The following is a 24008-nucleotide window of genomic DNA, read 5'->3' as shown; positions in this document are numbered from 1 at the left end:
TTGATACCCGATTTTCACTAGCCGAGTGGTACCCGATTGCTGGAAATGGTGTTACCGATCGGGTAAAGGCTAACCGAACCCTTACCCGACACCCACTCCTTCCACCCTATGTGTATTCCCTTTCCAGGTAAAATAAAGTTGACACAATTTTTGTAACAACCGTACTTTTAATATTATATATGTGCTAGTTAGGTTGTCTACGTTCCCGCAAGCCATAGTTATACTTGAAGCTAGTAGGTAATGCCCCAAATTAGTAATCTAAAGCTATTGATTAATTCTAAATTCAATTTAATAAAATACGATTGAACAAAAACCTTAATGATCAAATCAAGTTATAATTAATAAAGCGAGTCTCACAAGTTGAGATAACAATTAGAAATCCTTATAAATATCCAACAAATTGTACCATCAATCCAACTAAATAATATTTGGTCATAAGAAATGTCATGAACAACTTAAAAATATTTATAACTCATAAAGCATATAAAAGTGTTTAAAAATCTCTAAGTGTATATATATGCTTAAAATAAATACAATAATGCAACTAATAAGCCATGTAACAAATTTAAAACACAAAAATGTATACATACATACACATATACATGACACACACATAGACATATGCTAGGATAAGACATGCATTTATATTACAACTAAACTTACATTACACTTATAAAACAAACACAAATTATATATACATACAACAAATATACTTACACAACTTTTATAAAAAAAAAAAAAAGGGGAAAAACCCCTTGAATACCCCATGTGGCCGTCCCCCCCTCATCACACACACATACATCACCCATTTTGAAATATACATGCACACTCTTTGTCTTGGAACTTCCACTTTTCACACACACTTCACATACATCATTTTCTCCCAAGAAAAAACTCTTCCATACTCTTCCTTTCTCTCTCAAAAACGGCAGCCATCAAGGGAGCAAGAACAAGCCAAAAATCCAACTTAAACTTATACTAATAATAAGGGTTTAGGCTAGATTAATAAAGGGTTGATTCAAGCATAGTTTAAGGGTTGTATTAGGGCTTGAATAGGGATTGTTGGAGGCCATATTAGTCACGAAAATCTGCCCTTTTTCCATCTCCAAAAAGTGTTCTTCAAGGGCTTGCTTGAGGAAAGACACCACTAGCCAGAGATCTCGCTTTTGATCAGCCCTCTTTCACTCTCAATTCAAGTGAGTCATAGCCCCCTTTCAAACTATTTTATGTGTTTTAACTATCGGGGTGAAAAGCATGATATATAAGCTAAATTGCTTTTATTATTACATATATATATGAAATGATTCTTGATATTATGATTATGAAATGAAATTGTTTCGCATGTTCATTATGATAAATGATTTATATGATGAGCTTGAGTTCTGTCAAACCGCTTTCTTCGGTTCACTACTATTTACTCCGATTATGGAGGCCTGTAGTTAGTTAGTTGCGCAACTAGGTTTCGTCCACCCACCCAATTGTGTAACGGTGGAAGGTTGGTTGCCTTTGTGACAACCTCCGCTTCCAGTCCGACCACGGGTGTTCTAGCTACCTTACTTAGGTCGTCTCCATGGCACGACCCCTTTCATATTATTATTATTACGGCACTTGATTGACAGCTCGTGCAAGATTTATTTATTTATTATTGGACTTTGAAAAAAAGATAGTAGTAGTGGCTCAAGCATTTACTCATCAAGGTTGATTGAATTATACCCTTGTGGTTATATGATAGTAATTTTACTACGTTGATTATAGTAAGTGGAACATACGCTTTTCAAATGTTACATTGGAGGTATACATGGAAATTTTGGTGACTCTCAAATTTTTGGTTATGATGGATATATATATATATATACACTTTATGTTGTTAGTTAAAAACCTATGAACTCACTCAACTCTCGTAGTTGACACTTCTTCTTCTTCATGTTTTTCAGGTTAAAGATTTAGGTGCGTAGCTTGGACCACCCTTTTGGACTCTAATATGCTTGTATGGTTGAACAAGTATTGCAAACATTTAATCATTTTAATTATGAATTTGGTTGTGTAATGGATTTGGACGTCATCTTTAATTTGTAATCTTTTGGATTTTGAATGTCATTTGAAAACTTGAGTTGATGTTTTATATTTAAATCTTTTGTACCATGTCGTTCTGTGGCATCTCATGTTTCCGCCTTAGTCGGGGTGTTACAATTTTAACACATTTTTCTTCACAAATATAAGTATAACTCCTCAGAATGAGCAGTTAAGACGAATATAATATTTTGTCAATGAGTTTTTATGATTGCGTCATCATTTCTTGAATTTTAGAAAGTTAATTCAAAGTTTCAGCTGTCCAAATTTTTATAAATCTGTAATTTATTTAAATTTTAATAAAAGAAAAAATAAAAATATATTCAAATTTTTAATCATTAAAAACACATAAAAACATGTATTAAAAAATAAACTGAATATTTTATGATTTAAAATAGATATAGTATACATTACTATCACCTCCGAATATAATACATATTAATATTAAATTAATACCAATACTATTCATAGTTAAACAATATTTTCACTTCCAAAGTTGCGTATAACAAATGTACGTGGTTGTTGGTTACTCAAATTTAGATATAAAGCATCTCACATATTAACTTTCAAATATATATTGTATAATGACCAAATGATTGGGTTTCATATTTTTATTGAATTAAAATACTAAAATTAATGTATGAGGTTCCATACCCAAACTTAAATATTCAACTGTCATATATTTTCATTCCTCATAACAAATTGTGTAACATTTAACACTATTAAACCATTATAAAAAGTTATCGAAAGTTATTCATGAAAAAACTTACCCCGTTGTATTTGACGACATTGTGCTGATAAGTGGTAAAACATAGAAAGTCGTTCAAAATAATAATAATAATATTAATAATAATAATAATAATACGGATACTATCTATCTATTTTAATAAAACTATCACATACATATATTATCATAACGCTAAGTTGAATTAATAAAAAAAACTATAAAAGGTGTTTTGTAGGATGTAATGAAATGCATGGAAATGGAATGAGAATTATTTTCTTAGTTTAGTAACATTTAAAATGGAAACAAAAAGGTAGAAAATGAAAACATTTCCTTTCTCACCATTCTTTACAAAAAAGGAAGGAAAGGGTGGAAAGAAATAACACATAGCTCTTTCAACATTCACCAACCCTACTTTCAACACTTCATATGCTTAATCCTTCTAATTCAAAAACAAAAATTAGAAGATCCACACAAATCCTTGTAGTAGATCACTGCCAAATTGTTCGTACATCACATCTCACATCTTAATAGTGTGTTTACTTCTCTTTTTTTTCCCTTCATTTTTCACTTATTTTAATTAAAATATTATTGATTTTAATTTACAATTTTGACGTCAAATAAAATATGTTATTAGCATGTTAAATCACAAAATCTTGATCGGTAGCTTATCTAAAACGAAAATTGAAATAAAAAAATAATTGTGATTTATTTATTTATTATTGATCTTAATAGTGGTGGTTTCTCATTCTTTGATTATACCAAACGATTCAATAAAAAATCATTATTTGATTTCATTCTCATTCACATCATTTCCATCATTTGTTACCATTCTATTCTTTACAATGCACTTATACCAAACGCCCCTAATACCAATAAGCATCCTCGTAAAATATAAAACAAGTATATTAACCTATAGCGTGTAAATTTAGTATAGAATCAATTGCATTTTTGGTCCCTGTCTTATCACCTAATTTGCGAGCACATTCCAAAATCACTTATCGTTGTCCTATTGATTTGTATATATATACATGTTTGTTGTATTGTAAACTTTTCAAAGATCATTATCAACCTAATTTCACTCTCAGATAATAATAATAATATAGATACTTCCTTGGTTTCTCTCTCTCTCTCTCCACTCTCTCATCTTCCAACGGCTCTTTCTCCTTGACATTAGATCGGAGATTGAGCATATGATTTTGAGATCCAGATCGAGTTTTAAGATTGAGAGCTTGAGATCGAGATTATATTCCACTCCGGTGGATCCAACCTTATTTTTATCATCTTTGGGCCGGAGGTCCCTTCCACCTCGGTAGATCTGGAAACAGCCTAGCTCTCTACTTTGAGTAGGGGTAAGGCCTATCTACATTTTACCTCCCCATACCCTGGTTATGCCAGGATTTGGTACCATTGTAGTTTTCGTTGTCATAATAATAATATAGATACTTACATACAATTCACCACCACCAGTCCACTTTCATTTTCTCAAATAGAACACCACCACGAGTACCACTTTCACTTCCATGAGAAACATATTGCTTTAATTAGACATCCATTAAATCCAATAATTTTATGTATTGTGACAACACTCTAAACATATTGATTTAACTAAAAGCACTTCTTGCGGGTTGTAACACAAACTTAAACTATCATTTTTTGGGCGACACCTCTCACTAAATCACTGAAGATGACCATATTATCAACGAAGTTTACTTTACAAACCCTTCCTTGCAGATATCGAGGATGACTTCATTCGCCATATCTTCTTTGTGACTATTGGAGAAAACCAATGGGTTTTTTGTTGATTGTCAACCACCATTTTAATCACCGAGTCTGATTTGATTTCGGTTTTTACATGTTTATGTTTTAGATTTTTATGGGTTTATTGGGGGTTGATTTCAAATAAAAGGAATTCTAACTATATGTTATTTTAGTTTGTTTAGATTAAAGAAACTGAAATAGAAATTAGCCAAAAATATGAATTGAAGATCAAGTATTTATGAATCGTGTGTTAGGGTTTTATTTAAAAAATGGGGATTTTAGTTTTATTAGGATTTTCTTTTGATTTGATAAATTTATGGAAAAGAAAGGGATTTGTTGGTTTCATTGTTATTATATATAAATATTGCCACCAATGAGTGAGAATTCTACTCAATCTTGATCATTCAATGGGATTATCATTTGATCCAAGCCGTTTAAATTAGTCCATTAAAAACGGAACTTTAGTTGAATAGATAATAGAAACGTGGGTTGAGCACTACACTGGGAATAACTAACTCCCGTTATATTCAACGGAGGATTACTAGCTTTTAAAATGGATGGATGACTTTTGGCCTTGGGTTATAACATCACGTTCCATATTTTCCCACACATACACAATCTCATATATATATATATATATATATATATATATATATATATATATATATATTTGTTATATATAGTCTTTATATCTTTTCATTTACACATGGGAATCTAAGAATCCAAACAGGAACCATAAGAATATATAGGAGTACCCATTACGACCTCTCCATTCGTTTCGTCTCATATTCACCTCAGGGGGAGCCATTGGCACTGTTTCGTCTTCATGGCTCGTCATGCAGTTTCCTCTCCAGGAGGAATTGAAGAAGTTGAGCGAGTAAGTGGGGAGGGCCAGGTGTGTTTTATATAATTTCTTTCATATTGTTTTGGCTTTTTTTTCGTATGTTGATATACTCATATATCTATATTGTCTGTGTATATATCTCCAGTTATAAACGACGAAGAAGAAGAGGAGGCTATAGACGTGGCCCTAGACAACTGTATATTTTCTTAAAACCTTGCTGCCATAAAGTGAAGTTCTTGCGAAGCAATTTTTTTTTGTCTATTTTTCTTTCTTTGACCATAAAGTCAACATTGTAGGAGTTTATTTTTCTTTCTTTGACTGCCATAAAGTCAACGTTGTAGGAATCAATTTTTGTTTACCTCATATAGTTTTTGTAGTATTATTAAAAAGTCTTATTCATTGAATGTGTGTTTTTGTATTATTTTGTGTTTAATTGATTGAAGATGGAATGTGTACTACCCTTCTTCGAGCACAAACTTGCTTTCTCTCTTTTGGGCTCGTCATTATAGATTGTACTAGAATAATAGGTCAATCGGTTTAATTTCCCCCGATTATCTCACGTAGTAGTTAATTACTTGACTAGGACTAAATCACTTGCTGTTCCTATTTAATTTGCAATACTTGTCTCTTTGATATCTAACATAATTTGGCTCTGATATTATTAATTAGTTTACTAATGCACTACAAATAATCAGTTTTCTAATGCACTAGCTACGAGGGGGTGAGTGTGGAAGCGGGTTTAGCCATTGCTACGCCGAGTCCCGGACACCGCCACCATCCCTTACGGGTTCGTCCAACACCAAAAGCCACGGGCAGAGAAGACACGCATGAACATATATATATGTATCTCCACTTTGCTATATGCCTATATATGTTTGTTAGTCAAGTAGTGTGTCTGTTTCGTGTATTTCCGATTCAACAAATATTAATTTTGGAGTCGAATTTCATCTCTCTGTATTTGTGACAATAGTTTATTGATTATTTCTTCACTTTGAAAGGATTTTCTTTTGAGATTTTCTTTTTTATTATTATTATTATCATGTTTCAAGCTTTAATTTGATCATTTCTTTGGTATTGTACAATTTTATTTTTTTTTTTGTAATATTTTATAGTATGGATGGAACCATTTACCACTAAGTTATTATAATGAAATCATGACATGTATAATGATTTTAGCTTGTGATGTATATTAGGGTGATGTGTTTCAATTACTAGCTTAGTTATTTAGGCCTTTGTTTCAATTACTAGCTTAGTTATTTAGGCCGTTAAGTTTGAACATTTTATTGGCCTAAAATGATTTCAAAGTAAAAATCTACAAAAACAACCCTTATTATAAGGGAAGTGATAATTGTACCACAAGTTTTGATGCATTTACCATACTGTACATGTTTTATAGCATACTGTACAAGTATGTAATGTATAACAGTGATAAATTTATCAAATTATGTGGTATGAATATCACTTCCCTTATTATAAAAATACACACTTCTACTGAAATATAAGGCTATATTTGTTAGACTTAGAGTGTCATACATCGCATTTCTAATAATTCAATAGAATCTACTTTAATTCATAGCAATCATAATGGATATGAAGAAGATGACGATACAAATATAACTTTGAGATGCACATAAACGCACACAATACTTTCATTTAACCCTTTTAAATATTTGGACGTTATTTATTTCAACTTTTTTGAGGATATTTTATTGTTTTTGTTTGAACGGCAAAATAATATTATGTATTCAAATGAATAATATTCAAACGATCAACTTGTAAGATACTAGAGATTATAAACAAACATTCTAGAATTACAATCAAATAATCAAAACTAAACTCATCTAAAAACTATCACTTTTAAGATTGCAAAATGGGTTTCAGTCCCAAACAAGCTTTAAAGGGGGAGGGGGCATAACTTAATAATTAAGTCAATTTGATGTTTTCTTTTTGACTTAATAAATTTTAAATAATTGTTAATTACCTATCTTTTACTTGATACATACAAATATTATTTATACATTCAGAAACTTAATACAAGTAACTAAAAAAAGAAACTAACCCTCGTGTTCAATTGAAATGTAAGTTATAAAATATCTTTATTAAGTATAACCCAAGCTACGTACGGGTATTCTTCTAGTTGGAAATGTGATGAATCGGTGTTAATTTAATTTGGATTGCAAACGGCAAGGTTAAAGGGATTTATAGGGGTAGTTGGGAGGTTAAATTACACATATACCCATCATGTGTGTAGCACACATTTCCATTAACGGCTTAAAACGAATGACTGTTACTTTCTGGACTAAGATCGCAATCAAAAGCTTAAAATAGGACCACCGTTGCAATATTTTGGACTCGCTTAAAATAGGACCACCGTTGCAATATTTTGGACTGCGCTTGTGAATTGGGTGATAACACAAGGACCAAAAAAGCAGTTTACTCTTTAGTATAATTAATTTCCTTAATCACACTAAACACGTGATCATTCCTTGATCCCTTCTACTCTTTTCCAGTTTCTCTTCACCAAATGTAAATCATCTCCCAACCCTAACCTTAATTCAATTTCTCACTTGTTAATCTCCAACAAATGGAACACTACCACCACTCCAATTCCGACAAAAACATCATTAAACACACGGATCACGAATCCGACAAACAATCCTTCACAGATGCACCAGACTCTTTTGATCCCGAATGTTCCAACAACACTTTGTTCCCTTCTGATTCCACCATTTCTAATTCAGAAAATATTACATTAGATCACACTACAAGTTCTGACAATCTTTCTAAAAATGGAAATGACAATACTTCTGAAATCACTAATGTTAATAATGATACCCATTTACCTGTTTATGGTTCCAATTATTTATTTTCATTAGGGATTAAAATGATAGAGTTTCAATTAAATTTGTTAGTTAATTCAATCATGTTTCCATTACGGTTACCTTATTATTCGTATGTGTTTATGATCGACCCGTTTAGTACCCTAAACGTTGTAAAAGAATATATATTAACGAATATATCGAGATTTTCTAGTTTAGGATTTGATGGTGTTGATAGGGTTATGGATATGTTGACTAGGAATAACGAGTCTTTGTCGAAGTTGTGTGTTCAAATCGCGTGGGGGTTGTTATGGTCGGTTTATGTAGGTTTCGTTTTGGTTAGTTTGTTGATTTTTGCGTTTGTTGTTAGTGGTGTCGTTTTGAAGCGTGTTTTGGAAGAGCCGGTAATGATTATGCAGGAGTTGAGTTTTGATTACACGAAAGATAGTCCTACGGCTTTTGTACCGTTGATGTCATGCCCAGAGTCGTCGTTTTTGGAATGCAGTGATTTGATTGGGCCCGGAGAGGGCGACGATTATCGAGTTATATCTCCTGGTCGTAAAGTGTATGTTACGGTATTGTTAACATTGCCAGAGTCGTATTACAACAGAAACCTTGGGATTTTCCAGGTATGCTTTCGCCTTTCAGATTATGCTGATAGTAGAGAAACATATTTGTATTTATTGTAGTTGGTTGTTTGGATATGTGTTTTGAAAGTGATTGTGTGAAATATATGTAATAATCTAAGTTTGGATAATTAGCTATTACAGAAAGGGCTGTAGGCAATAGTGTTTGATATGCTTCTGCTATTTGAAGTTGTATTAGTCAGATCACAATGTTAAATATTTGGCCTACCTTATTTCGAAGCTTATTTTATTTTTTGTGGCTAACTTTATGACTTATAAGCTTTTACATTATAAACCTGTGAACCAAAATAAGCCACAAAACTTGACTTGTTAAAGATAAGCCAAAACCAAATAAGACAATAGCTCCCATAAAAACTAATTAAGCCAAACACCCTCGAATTAGGTTAGGAGGAGTAAACGTTTGACTTTTGCAGGTGGTATGAATTACTATGAAAAGCCCCTATGTTATTAATTATTAAGCAGCAAAATATGTTTATCCAAACATATCTGAGAATCAGTACTAAAATGCGACAGTAGTAATGTAGTAGCAGTTCCATCCCCTTGTACATTTTTTTCTACATTAGAAGGTTATAGAATAATGAGAATAAATTGGTTAATGAGATTTTGAAATGGAACAGAAGTGAAATGAATAAGATTTAGAGAATATGAGCATGATCTGTCTGCTGAAAATATGCTCTTTAAAAGCATGAAAAGTTTTTTTTTTTTGGAAAATGCAGACATATATTACTACATGACCCATTTACAAGATGTAAAATGGGCTGAGGTTACAAAACAACCATTTAGATATGCAAAATAATAAATGGAAACTATTGACCAAGAATGCTTTATCAGGCCTTTTGACAACAACAGAGACTCAACTTACAATCCCATATTTGACCATGAGAACTTCATAAAATTGTAGCAGCTCCCTTACTCAGAAGATACCAATTGCAGGCCTTTTCCAACTTTCCCATGACACATCTGAATTCTTCTTCTTTGCAGAATACCACCCAAAAGAGCCCATTTAAATTCCTCTAAACAAATTAGGTCCCACCTGCTTTCTTGTCTTGAACACTTTGTTATTCCTTTTTATCCAAATCATATATAGGGATGACTACACAATAGTCTTCCATGCAATTTTCTTTTGATCCGTAAATGACCCCAAGCCCTCATTTTTGACTAATTCTCCATTAGAAATTGTATTATTTAACATCACCCCCCCCCCCCCCCCGGGGGTCCCCACCACTCGAAAATCTTTTTTCCATAGTTCTAAAACAAATTTACACTAAAACAGTGATCAATGGTTTCCACTTCATCCTCACATGGACAAAGAGTACTGTGAACGCCAATTCCCATCATTTCAAGATTGACTCGAACTGGGATATGATCATTCCTAAGTCTCCACTCAAAAATGCATACCTTTTTTGGAACTACTCTACAGTCTATACCACATCCTCTCCTCTCTTCTCCGACTATCCGTACTTTCTCATCCACCATTCTCCTCAAATCTCTTCTCGAAAACTTTCCGTCACGTCATCACCACCCAACACCCATATCCATTTATCATCATCCTCTAGTCCTACCTCCCTACCCCTCACCATCCTATTTAAATCCTCCAATTCTCCCAACACCCTTCCCTGCAGCTCCCTAACCTAATCCCAACTCCACGCCCACTTCCCGTCGATCCACCCCCTTGTTTCTCCCACTTTCACATCTTTATTTTCTCTAAATGAAATAATTTTTCACATTTTTACTTTTAGTACCCCTTGCCCCCCACCCAAATATCTTTCCAAAATAATGTGTCCTTCCCATCATTGTCCATCTTTTCAAAAGAATTAGTAAAGTCGATCCTTACCTCATCGAGAACCTCTCCTATCTTTAATATGTTACCCCAAACTCTACCCGACCTTTCCGACCTTCTACTACTACTAAAAAGTTAATGTCTTACTAATTACGTAAATCTTTTGATTTGTTGAGTAGTATACTGCAGTTTTGCTTATATTCATTTTATATCTAATTTGGGTATAATATGTCAATGTTACTATCTGATAAAAGTTTATGTATAACCAGCATTTGTTTATGTTCTTTTCGTTTAAGGTCAGAGTAGACTTTCTTTCTGTTGACGGCAAACGTCTTGCAAGCACTAGACAACCGTGTATGCTCCACTACAGAAGTCAACCCATCCGCCTTATATTGACCTTTTTAAAGCTAGCACCCTTAATCTCTGGCTACTCATCGGAATCCCAAACACTAAACATAAAATTCAGAGGATATACAGAAAGAGATGACCCTTTGTCCTGCTTGAGGGTAACATTGGAACAACGAGCAGAATATACAAAAGGTGCAGGTGTTCCTGAAATATATGAAGCATTTTTGAAGATAGAGTCGCAACCACCCTTCTTAAAAAGGATTTTGTGGTCTTGGAAAGGGACAGTGTACATATGGGTTAGTCTTATGATCTTTCTGATCGAAATGTTGTTCACTCTTGTATGTTGTACTCCTATGATTGTTCCAAGGCTACAGCCGAGGAGTGTTTCTGTAAATGCTAACGCATCTCGAAACACCCGTCCAGTTCCAAAGTAGATTGCTGGGTAAATGTACAGAAATGGCTAAACTGAACCTGCCGTTGAGTCATATAGAGTATACTGTGTCTGTTTTGTTACAACCTAACTCATAAGGTTCGGGTAATTTTATTTTTTTCTGCTGAACAGAAAGTGCAGATGTTGTCATAATTGTATGCAAGATTCATGTATTCTTTTGTATATACTAATGTTCTCTTGATGATTCAAAATGACATTTTGCAAACAAGTACCAAGTTAATGTATAGTGAAATAATCTTTTTGAGGTAGGAAGTAGGAACTTCCTTTAATTACTGTTTGTGCCTGCAAATCGGCATACACATCTGATGTTGAGTTGGATGAAATGTGTTCAAATGAAAACCTCTATATGTACAAGGTTGCATAACTTGTGTATATTGGCCTTTTTGGTGGGTTTTATAATTGCGAAGAAAAAGCCGTTTTTGATGCATAATGGTGTAAAAGAAAAGTGTATCAAGATGTAAAAAAAATCATAAAACATCTATCGCTTTCAAAAATCTTTTTTACACATTTCCATTTATGCATGTCCAAAACTAAAACTAGTGAAGTTATTCGAGGAATTTATGTCATGTGACACCAAGCAAGTGTTTAGAAAGCCTTTCAAAAAACTTAAAAGTGGATAATGGTAGTGAATAACTGAATATGTAATAAAAATGGGGCGACGAATTTTGGATGTGAAGGGAAAAATTTGGAGGCCAAATTGCCTGGGGCGATAAATGGGGTTCATTATGAGGCTAAGGTGGTGTTTGTTTTGTGACTTAATAAAAAAAAGTCGTGACTTAATCAAAAATACTTAATCCATTAATTCATCAAAAATGTTTTTTTTTTTACTTAATAAACAAATAATAATCTTATTGACTTAATCCATACAGACATTATTTATCTATTCAGTTACTTTTATCAATTCAGTCTTAAAAACAAACATGTCCTTAAGTCGTCTCACTCCTCTTAATCTAATGTTATGGATTTTAAAAGTTCATATCATCGTCAAGGTGCTTCGCTTAAGCTTTTCGTAAACCTTTCTTTTTCTATGAACTTGAATTTCCGATCCTATAAACCTTGACTAAATACTAAGCTTATTATCAAGTTTAACATATATACTTATTTTGTAAGGAAAGTGATATATTTACAACTACTTTTGGTCATCCACAACAATACAAGCATTGTACAATTGTTGTAGATGGCTAAAAAATGATGCAACTTTTCTTGACACAACAGCGTAAATGACCCCTATTTTTTTGCTCTCGCGCCCAAACTTCTTCTTGGTGAGCAATTGGAGTACATATATCACTCCCTATTTTGTAATCAATAGTCATGTTATCCTTCAATAAAAGTTTATTATTTGTCTTGGATAATAATTAAACTTTCCACTAAAACTTTCAATTTGAGCCTTGATGTTTTTGTATTTACTTTCTCGGTCCTTCAACTCCACACATATATAACAAAAAACCCCACAATTAATCTAGTTCCACGAACCCTAAAAACGAAAATGGATCCAAATCGTTTGAAACCATCATCACATATGATCCCGATCACCATTTTCATAATTTTGCTTCTACTTTCAACATCACCCACTTATGGATCTATTGTTAAGAAGAAGACCCAACAACAAGAGTGTGGAGATTTTGTATCAAAAACAGAGTGTTTAAATAACAACAAGGAATGCAGATGGTGCGTGAGTGAAGTTGTTGATGATACTTGTTTTTCTAAACTTGAATCCTTTCTTCTGCCTTCTCATATTTTTATTTGTTAGTTACTATTATTAATCATATTTTTAGCTACTTGGTGATCCCATATATTTTTTGGCTGTTTTCTGTTTTTTTTTTTTTTTTAAATTTTGCTGGAGATAATAAGAGACAGGACTGTTTAGATTTTACCTTCCTGTATTTCGTTTTTGACGGGATTGGGTATTGTTGTTGTAGTTTGTATTGTTTTATTTGGACCCAGATTAATGATAAGAATATGAATTTCATAATTGATGTGCATATTTGTTACTCTTTTATGTTATTGGGACCTGTTTCTATTAAGGTGAGTACAATTAATTTTTGTTTGATTTTCTGTACATAATAAATTAATAATGCTTTAAACTTCAGATATTATCTGCCAAGAGAATGTAGTGTAATGTTTTTTTTTTCCTACTATTTTTACTTTAACCTAGTAATAAAGAAAATGATAAATTTTTCTAAAAATCCTCCTAATATATCAACTTGTTAACACATATAATCCACTAATTCTTTTTCCTAATCTTACCCCTTGATTTTTCACATGTCACGATTCTATTAATTAGGATGATTTTTAGGCTAAACAATTAGGAGGATTGATCATTACCCGTGATCATAGATGGCAAAACCTTGGGAAGTATTCTAAAAACTCGATTTTACAATCTATGAATGGAATTTCAGTACAACGTTTTAGCCTTCTAATAAAACTGCACCTTGTATGTGCTTTCTGGGATATCGGCTGTAGTTGAGATATCTTTCGTGTGCAATTTTTGTATAAGTAATTTGATATGGCTGATTTTTGAAGATGATAATGGTTCATGTACTTAACTGCCATCAGGAAACACTACTATAAGCTCTTTGCTAGAGTCTGTTTATCAATTGTTCAAACGATTACGAGAAGAACCTCGAATTTCATAACACTGTCTACTTTGGGGGTAAGACTTGAAGAAATTGGTTAAGTTGTTCATTATTGAAAAAAAAGATCATGAGATGGAATAATGGAAACAATACCATTGAGAAAGAGAGTTGCATTTTACAGACTTATTCTTTAACCCTGTAATGAGTACTGTATGTAATTTACTTACGAAAACACAACTAATAGCCAAACAATACCAAAGGGCATATATTGCCTAGCTGTATTGAGGTTTCAGCCGTCAGGTGTCCTATTGATCGAAAAGTTGTGGGTTCAAATCTCATTGGAGACAATTGAAATACATATTAGGTGGTTTAAGACGAAATTTGTATGTTCAAAATAAGTAGCCAAACAATTCAAACTGGGTTTTGGGACTTCATCTCTTGAAGCCTCCATGACATTGTAATCATCTGTCTCCAAATTGTGAGTAAAAGTTGGATGTAGTCGACATGTTATAAAGCATAGTCAATTCATAACACATTTATGACATTCATTATAATCAAAACCATTCTTACATGTATGATTAAATGACTACATTATAACGCATAGTCAGGAATCAATGTATGATTAAATGGGTTTGTCCAAGTACTTTCCGATGTAACTTGAATGGTTATATACCAGACTACCACTGCTATAAGCGATTATGATCATATACACAGCGGCTTATTTTACTTCCAGTAAGTCTTCAGATTTTACACACCCGCTTGTTTTGCAGAAGCTCGTCACTTATTTATTCATCTGTTTTTCGCAATTTCCTTTACATGACTTGGTACAAGTAAACATAATGATATGGCTGATTTTTGATGATGATGATGATGATGATTCATGTACACTTAAGTGTAATTCGTAAACGCTATCATATAAGCTCTTTGCCAAACAACACATACGAGTATGAGAAGGGCCTCGAATTTCAAAAAGCTTCTACTTGGGGTTAAGACTTGAAGAAATTGGTTAAGTCATGCATTATTGAAGAGAAGATCATGAGGTCAAGTTATGGAAACAATCCCACTGAGAGAGACATAGATTTGCATACAACAGACTTATTATGCAACCCTGTTAATGAACTTTACTTATTTTATACAAGAAGCAGTCAGATGGCTTAACAATACGTCTGTTTTTTTTCTGTTAATATAAAGCGAAAACACACTAATAGCTGTGTTTTCGCTATTAGAAGGGCTTATGCAAAGTCTGCAACAAGCGATTTTGAACACATATACACCTGCTTATTACACTTCCAACCTGTGTGCAGACTTTGCATAAGCTCTTCGCTTATTTATTCATCTCCTTTTCCCGACTTCCTTATGTTTACACGATCTGTTGCGTGTAAACTTGATGAAATTGGCATTTCTTGGTATGACAGAACTTATTTCAAACCCAAGATGCAGACCAAAAAATTCATACTATTTCTACATATGCAAAATTATCATCATTTTTATTACATATGTAATCGCCAATTACACTTCTACTTTTTCATTCCTCTCAGATATAACTATCGAACATCATTCAAGTAAACTCTTAAAAACGACACTTTAACACTATAAAAACCTCGAAACGAAAAAAAAAAAAAACAAAAAAAACAAGTAAACCGAAACACGAAACTATAATTCAAACTTCAACAAGAGCTTGAAAGTTCAAATTCTCAGAATTTCCACAATCCTCAATCAATTCCTCACATTTCAAATTCCCAAAATTATCATACTTTTTCAAAGCGTCTCTTAAATCTTCAAACTCATTACATTTATCAAAAAACCCATCCATCAATTTCTTCAACTCGATATCCTCAAGATTATCAACAAACGGCCTAATTTGGATAGCGTTTTCCGGCTGCAAACTAAACGAATTTGGGTTATCATCAACAATAACCGCATTCTTCAAATCCCTTCCTAAACCCGACAAATCTTTAACAAACTTTCCATCATATTCCTTACAAGAATCCCGATACAATCTATACGAAATCAAACCCTTTTTATCCAATTTATCTAATACCAACGACGCGTATTCTTGAATCCCCGCGGTAAAAACCACGATTTCATAACCATTTTGACTTAAAAATTCAAGAAAATCGTCAACAAAAGGACGTTTTAGTACATAAAAATCCACCCTTTCTCCATCTAACAACGGTTTCACTACGAAATCAAAGTTTCTTGGACGAATAAGGCTCGTGATAGGTACCGAATGAATCAACGTCTCATCAAGATCAAGAAAGACGGTTTTTTGATTCTGGGTTTTTATTGGAGGAAGCGGAATTAGTGGTTCTTGAAACAAAGATCGACGAACTTTTTCGTCGTTTAAATCAATTGGGTAACTTTTCAATACTTTGTAGCCTTTTCTGGCAGACGATTTTCTCTTTGGAGTTGCGATTTTAACGATTTTTGAAAAGATTTTAACGAGACGACGGTGACAAGTGTAGATCGATTTGTTAATCGACGAGACTACGACCGAGGCGGTTTTCGTGGCGGATTTGACGGGTGTTTTCTTGCGGCGGTGACGGGTGTGTTTCGCCGGAGATCTTTTTGGGTTCTTGATTTTGGACACCATTTTGTGTGTGTGAAAATTGGGGATTCTGGAAGTAGTTGTGAAATGAGAGGTTTTATTTGGGGTTTTAAAAAGTTAGGTTCGGAGTAACGGTCTGAAAGGAGGTCCCAGGTTCGGTACCAAACCAAGATGGGAAAGAGTAAAGTGATACAACTGGAAATTGATTTTAAAAATTGATTGTTTTAGGCGGGATAGTTGTTTTGTGTCAATATATTTTTTTGTATTTTTGATAACTTTTATATGTCTCGCTTTGATGAGTATTAAATAAATAAATGATAATCAATGTATTCTTTCATTTAATTTGAGATATTCTCTTACTTTATTTTAGGGGAAAAACTTATATAAACAAAATAAGGTTGGCATTTTATAATTTATACAAGCTTTTCAAAACTTTTTTAAAATAAACAATATACCCTATGATACAGGTAGAAAACACACGGATTGTTTTCAGAACTCGGTATGTGGGTCACTCTCCATCTTCTCTTTCTAAATACCCCATCTTCTTTTATCTTCTCTTTACAAATTTTTAAATAAATGAAGATGATAATATCACAATTCAAACAACTCTTCCTTAAATCAATTAAACAACAACAAAATCATCTTTTATTATCAAGTGGATTTTGTTTGCAAGCAATAGATCATTTTTGGTTTCCAACCTCTGGATTATATATGCATTGCTGGCATCTCCTTGATCATGCTCATGTGTCTTTATTTTTGAAACTGTATATGTCATTATGTTTATAGTTGGTCATGGATGTGATGATTATTGTTTGGTTGATGGATTTTCCACATTGGAACAATAATAGAGGATGACGATAGATACGGAGAGTGTTTTTGACAACCCTTACCATCATGGACTACATGATATTAATCGAGCCTGCATCTTTCTTCTTATTATTTCAGGATGATATTATAATTAATGCTTTTTAGTTAAGTCTTGTTTATATCATGTCATCAGATGATAACCAATGTCATAGGTTTTTCACATTCAATAGTTGAGAGCAAAATTAAGAAAGTGAAGGATATAAAAGATTAACACAAAAAACTTATAAATGTTGTTTAATTCAATGAAGGAGGTGATGTTTTTGGAGTAAGAAGATAAAAAAAGGTGTTTCTTTTCTGCAAATAGTTTGTGTTTTAGGTGAAGAGAAAAAGAAAATGTGTTGTTGGGGGAGAGTAGGTGTATGTAAGACTAGTGGCCACGTGTTAAATCCTGATTGGCTTAAACAATCCGTGTGTCTTTTACATGAATCACACGGGTATTTTGTCTATTTCAGAGAGATTTAAAAAGTTGGTTTAAATTGTAAAATGAGGCCCCTTTTTTGTTTATATGGGACTATGGGTAATTATCCCTTATTTTAGACTCTCTTATTTGTATCGATGTTTTTGACAGGTTTATATTTTGTTTTTTTTTCTTTAGCGTAAGCTTCAATTTTGAAGAATATGAACCTTGACTTAAATTTTACAATAGCAAAAAAGAAATGGGTTAAGTTGTGACATTCTTATCATTATCTTTGAACTTTACAAATAGATTTCCTATTATTACTTTTTTTTTTTTTTTGTTAACTTACGTTTTTGACTTGATTTGCAAGCCGATTAATCGAAGGTAATCAATAGCTTTTCTTCAAGTTATCCAAATTGGTAGCTGGTGAACCCTCACGACCACAAAGGGAAATTTTTTGATCTTATGATTTGAATTTTGAAATCTTTAAACATTTTCACCTTTAGAAACTAAGATTTGGTGACTAAATTATTGTGCTTCACCCTACAAATTGCTCTTCAGTTTGGGCGGGGGATAGGTGGATACAAGTATATTTGAACAATAACATGCATATACAATTCGACCGCAACATAAAACATCCCTTAAATCTCGACAACAAAAAATTACAACATCATTGTAAGAACGATTGATTTATCATGCCTACAGTCTTGTAGGTTTTTGATAGAATATGTTTTTTTATTTTACCATTTGATCTCTGAAACTTAATTACACAAGCTAAAATCGCTTTGAAATTTATCAAAATGTGCAGATTACATCAATATAAATAGGGGGAAGATTAGATAAAACATGCAGTACCTATCTTAGGTAAAGTATGGAGGATTCTGTAACATTCAGGGGGATGTTATGTAAAAATCAGGGAACTATGTAAAATAGCAGTACTTAAGCTTAAGTAAAGTCTGCAATACAGATCATTTTTCCATATAAATTTTCATACATTTACCATTTGTTAATTGCAGTTTGCTACGTTTTCAATTTTCACCGAAAACGACCAGACGGGCCTAGGCCCAAGTATTCGCACAACATTTTTTAAACTAGTTTACACTTAGAAACCCAAAATGCATAACGCATTCGTTAACAACGCGTCAAGGCAGTTGCCACCAAATGCCATTTTTATCTAAAACATACAAACTACTAAACTAGTTAAAAGTTAAAACAACTTGGAAGCCCAGTTCATTAACATTATTTTCATTAAATTTTAACCAAAAGATTGCCAACCTGATTTCAAGACAAAAAGACACATTTGACACCATTTTTGTGCGAGATTGATCAAGATTCAAGAGCTTGGCTTGGGAATATTTAACATCAAAATATCATTGCTACCTTTTTTAGCTTTAAGTTCCCTGCCACAGGCACAATTCAACTACAATTCAAAACCAAACTAATTCAACTAGTTTTTGCCTTGTCTTTTGAACTAGTTGCACCCAAAGAAAATTGTAAAGAACTGAATAATAAGCAAAAATTATTGAGTTACAAGATCACACAATAACACATAATCACATAATTCAATTCCAACAAGCAGTTTAAGTCCATCAAGCAATCTGAATTGATCAATCAATTGAATCAATAAATCAATAGCATAAATCAAGCAATTTAATCGCTCAACTATCAAATATGCAAGTCAAACTAACGCTATTTGGTCCACATCGTGTAATCCCGTCACTAGCATGCACATTTATGTGCAAACCAGGTACCCTTATGTCTATGCAAACCGGCTAACGACCTGCATTTCACCTCCCAAGTCATCAGACCCGACAAGCAACGATTATCAATCCATATATACGTTTATAAGTCACGAGCCTCAATCCACAATCCAGTTGACTAGCAACACAAATAAGTGTCCAAGTAACTAATCCCAACAAACAAGTCAAATGACTAACAACTCATCATGGTCGCTAGTCCCAAATAACAATCAACTGACTAACATTCCATATATCATAAACAGAATTCGGTATATGTAAGTGTCAAGCTACTATAAAGGTCTTTTGACATTAAAAACAATGCAATGTAACATAAACTAAGTATATAAATTTAACCATATACGCTTCAATTTTCATACCGGTGAATTGATATTTTTCTTTCTTTTCAACGACAACTTTGGGCTCAACGGTATTTAGACTACTTCATTTCATACTTATACACAGATGTACATATACTAACGAAACAATAGTGACAACTGGATCGATTTGGATGCAAGATGAGAGGAGGGGACAATAAGACCCGACTATAGAGACTTGGCCACGTGAAAAGCTCCATTTACACACACAACTCTGTCCATTCCCATTTTCGGTCCCCCACTTGTCTTCTCCGATCCAAAACACCATGTCCCTCTCTCCCTTCGTGGATCATACATACATATTTCCCACTTTTCCAATTGTTTATATTCTTCTTTCTTTACAACAAATAGATATATTCATATTCATAGTTTTATCATTTATCTTTGTATTTCTGTTATTAATTTTAGTTGGAGACAATATATATATAAACAAATCACTAACTAATGTTCATTTAGTTCTTATATTTGACAATTATTTATATAAAAAAAACAAATCACTAACTAATGTTCATTTAGTTCTTATATTGGACAATTATTTTAATACGTTTTACAATAAAACGCCTCTTTCAAAATAGAATTTGTAACCAATGTAGTATTATAAAAAAAAAAGACAAAATTAATATTTAATAAAGAAATAAAATAATATAAAATGGAAAAACTCCTGCTGGCAGGAACTACTTATAAAATTTACCATTATATTTCTCTCCTTTCATCATGAATATCAAATAAGAATATGAAAGACAAGAAATCAACACGTACAAACTTCTGTATTATATCTAAATCTAATCTTGTTTCACAACAATATCTTCACATTCATTATATTCAACCATTATCTGCAAAAAAAATAATACTTCTAATTAACTTCATTACTTGTAAGTAATCATATTTATAAAACGATTCGACTTACCTAGTACTCGGATTCCCTAGAGTAAGTTCAAGATCATCCGAAACACATTCCTCATGGATTCTTTCTCCTTCCCATGGTTTCACTATGCCTTTCATGTTACTACCAAAAGCAAACTCAGATGAAATCACATCCGACATTGGAATATCGGCTGTTTGCTCAATACTACCTGTGATCGCAGGAGAACACGTCCCGCTTGGCCCTGGGGTCCACATTCGACCCGATAATGGGTCCTTGAACCCAAATGGATGATTTGAGGCTACAAGACTAAATGTGGGAGATGATGGACCTTCTTGAGGTGTTTGGACACCTGACAGCCAACCTGAATCGGTCGGTGTTTGGATCCCTGGACTATGTGGAGTTGAAGATGCTAGGAAAGGAAAATGTTGGCCCGGCCCGGCCCAAACAGGGGATTTGGTTTGATCATCAAAGTCGGTCATTCTTGGAGTTTGACAAGTGGGTGAACTTAAGGGAGGGGTGACTGGGGCGCTAATGGAACCGGTGGGTATGTAAACATGGTGAGGGAACTTAGAGGAAGGATTAGATGAGAGGTTCTTTAGCCATGGGATAAGAGAATTCGGGTCAGGGTTATTAGATGCGTAAAGGGTTGAAACCGGGCTAGGAATAGATGATGATGTCGGGCTAAAATTATAGGAAGATGCGTTTGGACTTGGTTGGTACGATGAACATGGACTAGCTGACGCCGATCCACCCATGGTTTCCGCACGTTCTACTGCAGGTTTACAACCCTGCAGAGATGAAAAGATGAAATTAGAATTGTGACAATGAAACAACCATGAAAATTAACAATAAGCAGATAATGTTAATACAGAATCAAAATGTATGCAGAGTAACCAGAATTATTTTACTAGTTTGACTATTAATAAGTTGTATAATTAATTAGTATAAAGACCAAAGATTTGAGATCTTACCTTTTCCCAAAATCAAAACATAAAGATAGTAATCAAAGTTAAGATACAAAAGATAAGAAATCATGAAAGTGGAGAAAAATCATGGCAACACTGCAACAGTTGAAATCCTAGAAGTAAAAAGTGTAGGTCCAAGTCCAACTTCATTAGATATAACTATATAAGTCATATAACCAACCAAAAGAATATCACATACACATACATTATTCACCATAAAAAGAAAGCAAAGAACAATTTTGAAGTGTTATTTTTTCACAAGACAATTTATTTGAAGACAGGCTTGTTTGTTTTTTTAACCATTAAGTAACTAAATTGATAAGTAACTGAATAGATAAATAACGTCTGTATGGATTAAGTCAATACATTTGTTTTTTTGTTTATTAAGTCAAAAAACAAATACTTTTGATGACTTAATGGATTAAGTATCTTTGATTAAGTCATGACTGAGTTTATTAAGTCCCAAGCAAACATCACCTTATACTTTTAATCCAATCATTCATTTCACACTATTGATAATTTAAACCCGGTAAATAAAACAAGTCGTTAAATGAAATAGTCCATACTATCATTTGTTGTTAATCACAAATTGCTCTATATATACCGCTTTACATGGGTCTATCACAAAGTGTTATACATCAATCAATATACGTATCATCATATATAGTACAAATGTTAGGATGTGAGAAATCAATAATTTCCCTCATTTATAACGGAAAGTTTATATATTAGTCACGGATGAAAATGTCAAATTGTACTAGACCTTCAATAACTATAAAAGTGAAAAGTCATAGTGTAATTACACTTGGCTACGCCTTTCTACAATGTATATCTAAAAACTTATCATCAAGATCCTGCTTTATATAAAAAAAAATCCCATAAAAATGAGTCAAACTTTTTAGCTTAATAACATAAACAAAAATATATCAACATAGGAAGGCCGGCCACATATATAAATAAAAAAATATATATCAAAAATGTTAGGATCCATGTTCAGACTATCCGAGTAAAGTCGGGTTTTTAACTCAGATGTACACGGTCTAACAGTATTTGCATAGTTGTTTTCAGACACAATTTTTACCTATCAATGTTTTCAACCCGGGTTTCCTATGAGATCTTTAAACCCGGGTCAGACGTCTTACCACTAAACCACCTTAAAAATGTTCCATAAGTCAACTAACTATAGTCAAATCATTCACACACAAAAAAAAAACTAACTTCATATTGTTTGATCATACTTATTAGAAATATAGATATATAGATATAGATGATATGTATATGTATATACCTTACGATAAGTAGTACCATCATCTTCAACAATCCAACCAGCTTCATTACAAAGGGCTTTCAAAACTTCATTATTATCACAATGTTTTGGCAACTTATAATTACCATAAACTCTAAGTCCCGAAAATATCTTTGCCGCAATAGCTCTTCTTCTTCTTTCTCTCCTTTTGTTATTCTCTCTTTCTTTCCACGTCGGCAATCTCGCCCCTGACGTCATCTCCGGCAACCCAAATGATCGGAATATATGCCGGATAATACTAATAATAATAATAATAATCCAATATATGTAGTCAAGTATTATGAAACAAAAAAATGTAACAAAGTGTTTTTTTGTGTGTGTTATGTTTTGGTTAATTTGTGAATGTGAATATGTATATGTATGATGGACATATGATATGTTTGTTGTATTAAAGAGTGATGGGAAAGTGGGCATGGAATTGGGGGTTAATTACGAAAAAGCCATTGAATGGTTCAAAAGGGAATCCTGGAAATTGGGGTCTGCGCACGTGGAACGTGTTTAGTCTTTTCAAAGAAACAAAGTCGTTTGGAAAATAAGTGGTCCGATCCGACGTCGTTTTAAGGATAGTTTCGTGTGTATTCCGTTCCCTCCCCAAAAGGGCGGTACCACGTTTGATTTTTTATGTTCTAGTAACTTTCTTCCTATTACATCATATATTATCATTTTCAAACTTAATTTATTAAATTATTAGATTTTAAACTCGTGTACAATACTGGACACAGGGTTTACGATATTATTAATATTAGATTTTCATACATTTAAGTCATAAAAGCTTATAATTTTGAAAATATACGGCTTTAAGTGTTTTATTTTGCAAGTTGTAGTACAATAATTATAGGTTCGTCAATGTCATTATTAGCCGAGACATATTGATGGAATTGTTTACCGTAGTCATTCGACAAGGCACATGTTATAATAATTACTTCA

At 32.9% G+C, this 24008-nt stretch overlaps 3 protein-coding genes and 1 long non-coding RNA gene across 5 annotated transcripts; 2 read left to right on the top strand and 2 right to left on the bottom strand.

Moving 5' to 3' along the window:
- The first annotated feature begins 5207 nt into the window (after positions 1 to 5207).
- LOC122594889 lies at positions 5208 to 5817 on the top strand. The gene is made up of 2 exons (XR_006323136.1): positions 5208 to 5450; positions 5545 to 5817. It is a non-coding gene; the product is annotated as an uncharacterized LOC122594889 (long non-coding RNA).
- A 2036-nt stretch (positions 5818 to 7853) lies between these two features.
- Positions 7854 to 11635, top strand: LOC122594912 (seipin-2-like). The gene is made up of 2 exons (XM_043767199.1): positions 7854 to 8847; positions 10942 to 11635. Exons 1-2 carry the CDS (start codon positions 7984 to 7986, stop codon positions 11425 to 11427), a joined length of 1350 nt encoding a protein of 449 aa, XP_043623134.1. The 5' UTR covers positions 7854 to 7983; the 3' UTR covers positions 11428 to 11635.
- A 3851-nt stretch (positions 11636 to 15486) lies between these two features.
- LOC122598381 (carboxy-terminal domain RNA polymerase II polypeptide A small phosphatase 1) lies at positions 15487 to 16656 on the bottom strand. Its single transcript, XM_043770974.1, has one exon. It carries the CDS (start codon positions 16611 to 16613, stop codon positions 15681 to 15683), a length of 933 nt encoding a protein of 310 aa, XP_043626909.1. The 5' UTR covers positions 16614 to 16656; the 3' UTR covers positions 15487 to 15680.
- Positions 16657 to 20595: 3939 nt separating this feature from the next.
- LOC122595720 (BES1/BZR1 homolog protein 4-like) lies at positions 20596 to 23414 on the bottom strand. Of its 2 annotated transcripts, XM_043768148.1 has the most exons (3): positions 23064 to 23413; positions 20853 to 21598; positions 20596 to 20778 (listed from the first exon to the last, which is right to left on the bottom strand). In XM_043768148.1, the coding sequence occupies exons 1-3, from the start codon at positions 23277 to 23279 to the stop codon at positions 20775 to 20777; spliced, it is 966 nt and encodes a 321-aa protein (XP_043624083.1). In that variant the 5' UTR covers positions 23280 to 23413; the 3' UTR covers positions 20596 to 20774. The 2 variants fall into 2 exon arrangements, with proteins under 2 accessions (XP_043624083.1, XP_043624084.1); XM_043768149.1 differs by having other exon boundaries at positions 20685 to 21598; positions 23064 to 23414.
- Positions 23415 to 24008: the final 594 nt, after the last annotated feature.

The sequence above is a fragment of the Erigeron canadensis genome, chromosome 4 (assembly GCF_010389155.1).
Source record: "Erigeron canadensis isolate Cc75 chromosome 4, C_canadensis_v1, whole genome shotgun sequence".
Classification (NCBI taxonomy): domain Eukaryota; kingdom Viridiplantae; phylum Streptophyta; class Magnoliopsida; order Asterales; family Asteraceae; genus Erigeron; species Erigeron canadensis.
This window is presented reverse-complemented; position numbering and strand designations above follow the sequence as displayed.

Bases quoted from the DNA above. Each gene is read 5' to 3' on its own strand.
- LOC122594912 (XM_043767199.1), top strand. From the start codon at position 7,984: ATGGAACACTACCACCACTCCAATTCCGACAAAAACATCATTAAACAC. The intron at 8,848-10,941 runs GTATGCTTTCGC...TTTTCGTTTAAG, and splicing joins GAAACCTTGGGATTTTCCAG to GTCAGAGTAGACTTTCTTTC.
- LOC122598381 (XM_043770974.1), bottom strand. From the start codon at position 16,613: ATGGTGTCCAAAATCAAGAACCCAAAAAGATCTCCGGCGAAACACACC.
- LOC122595720 (XM_043768149.1), bottom strand. From the start codon at position 23,279: ATGACGTCAGGGGCGAGATTGCCGACGTGGAAAGAAAGAGAGAATAAC. The intron at 21,599-23,063 runs GTATATACATAT...TCATCTCTGCAG, and splicing joins ATGGTACTACTTATCGTAAG to GGTTGTAAACCTGCAGTAGA.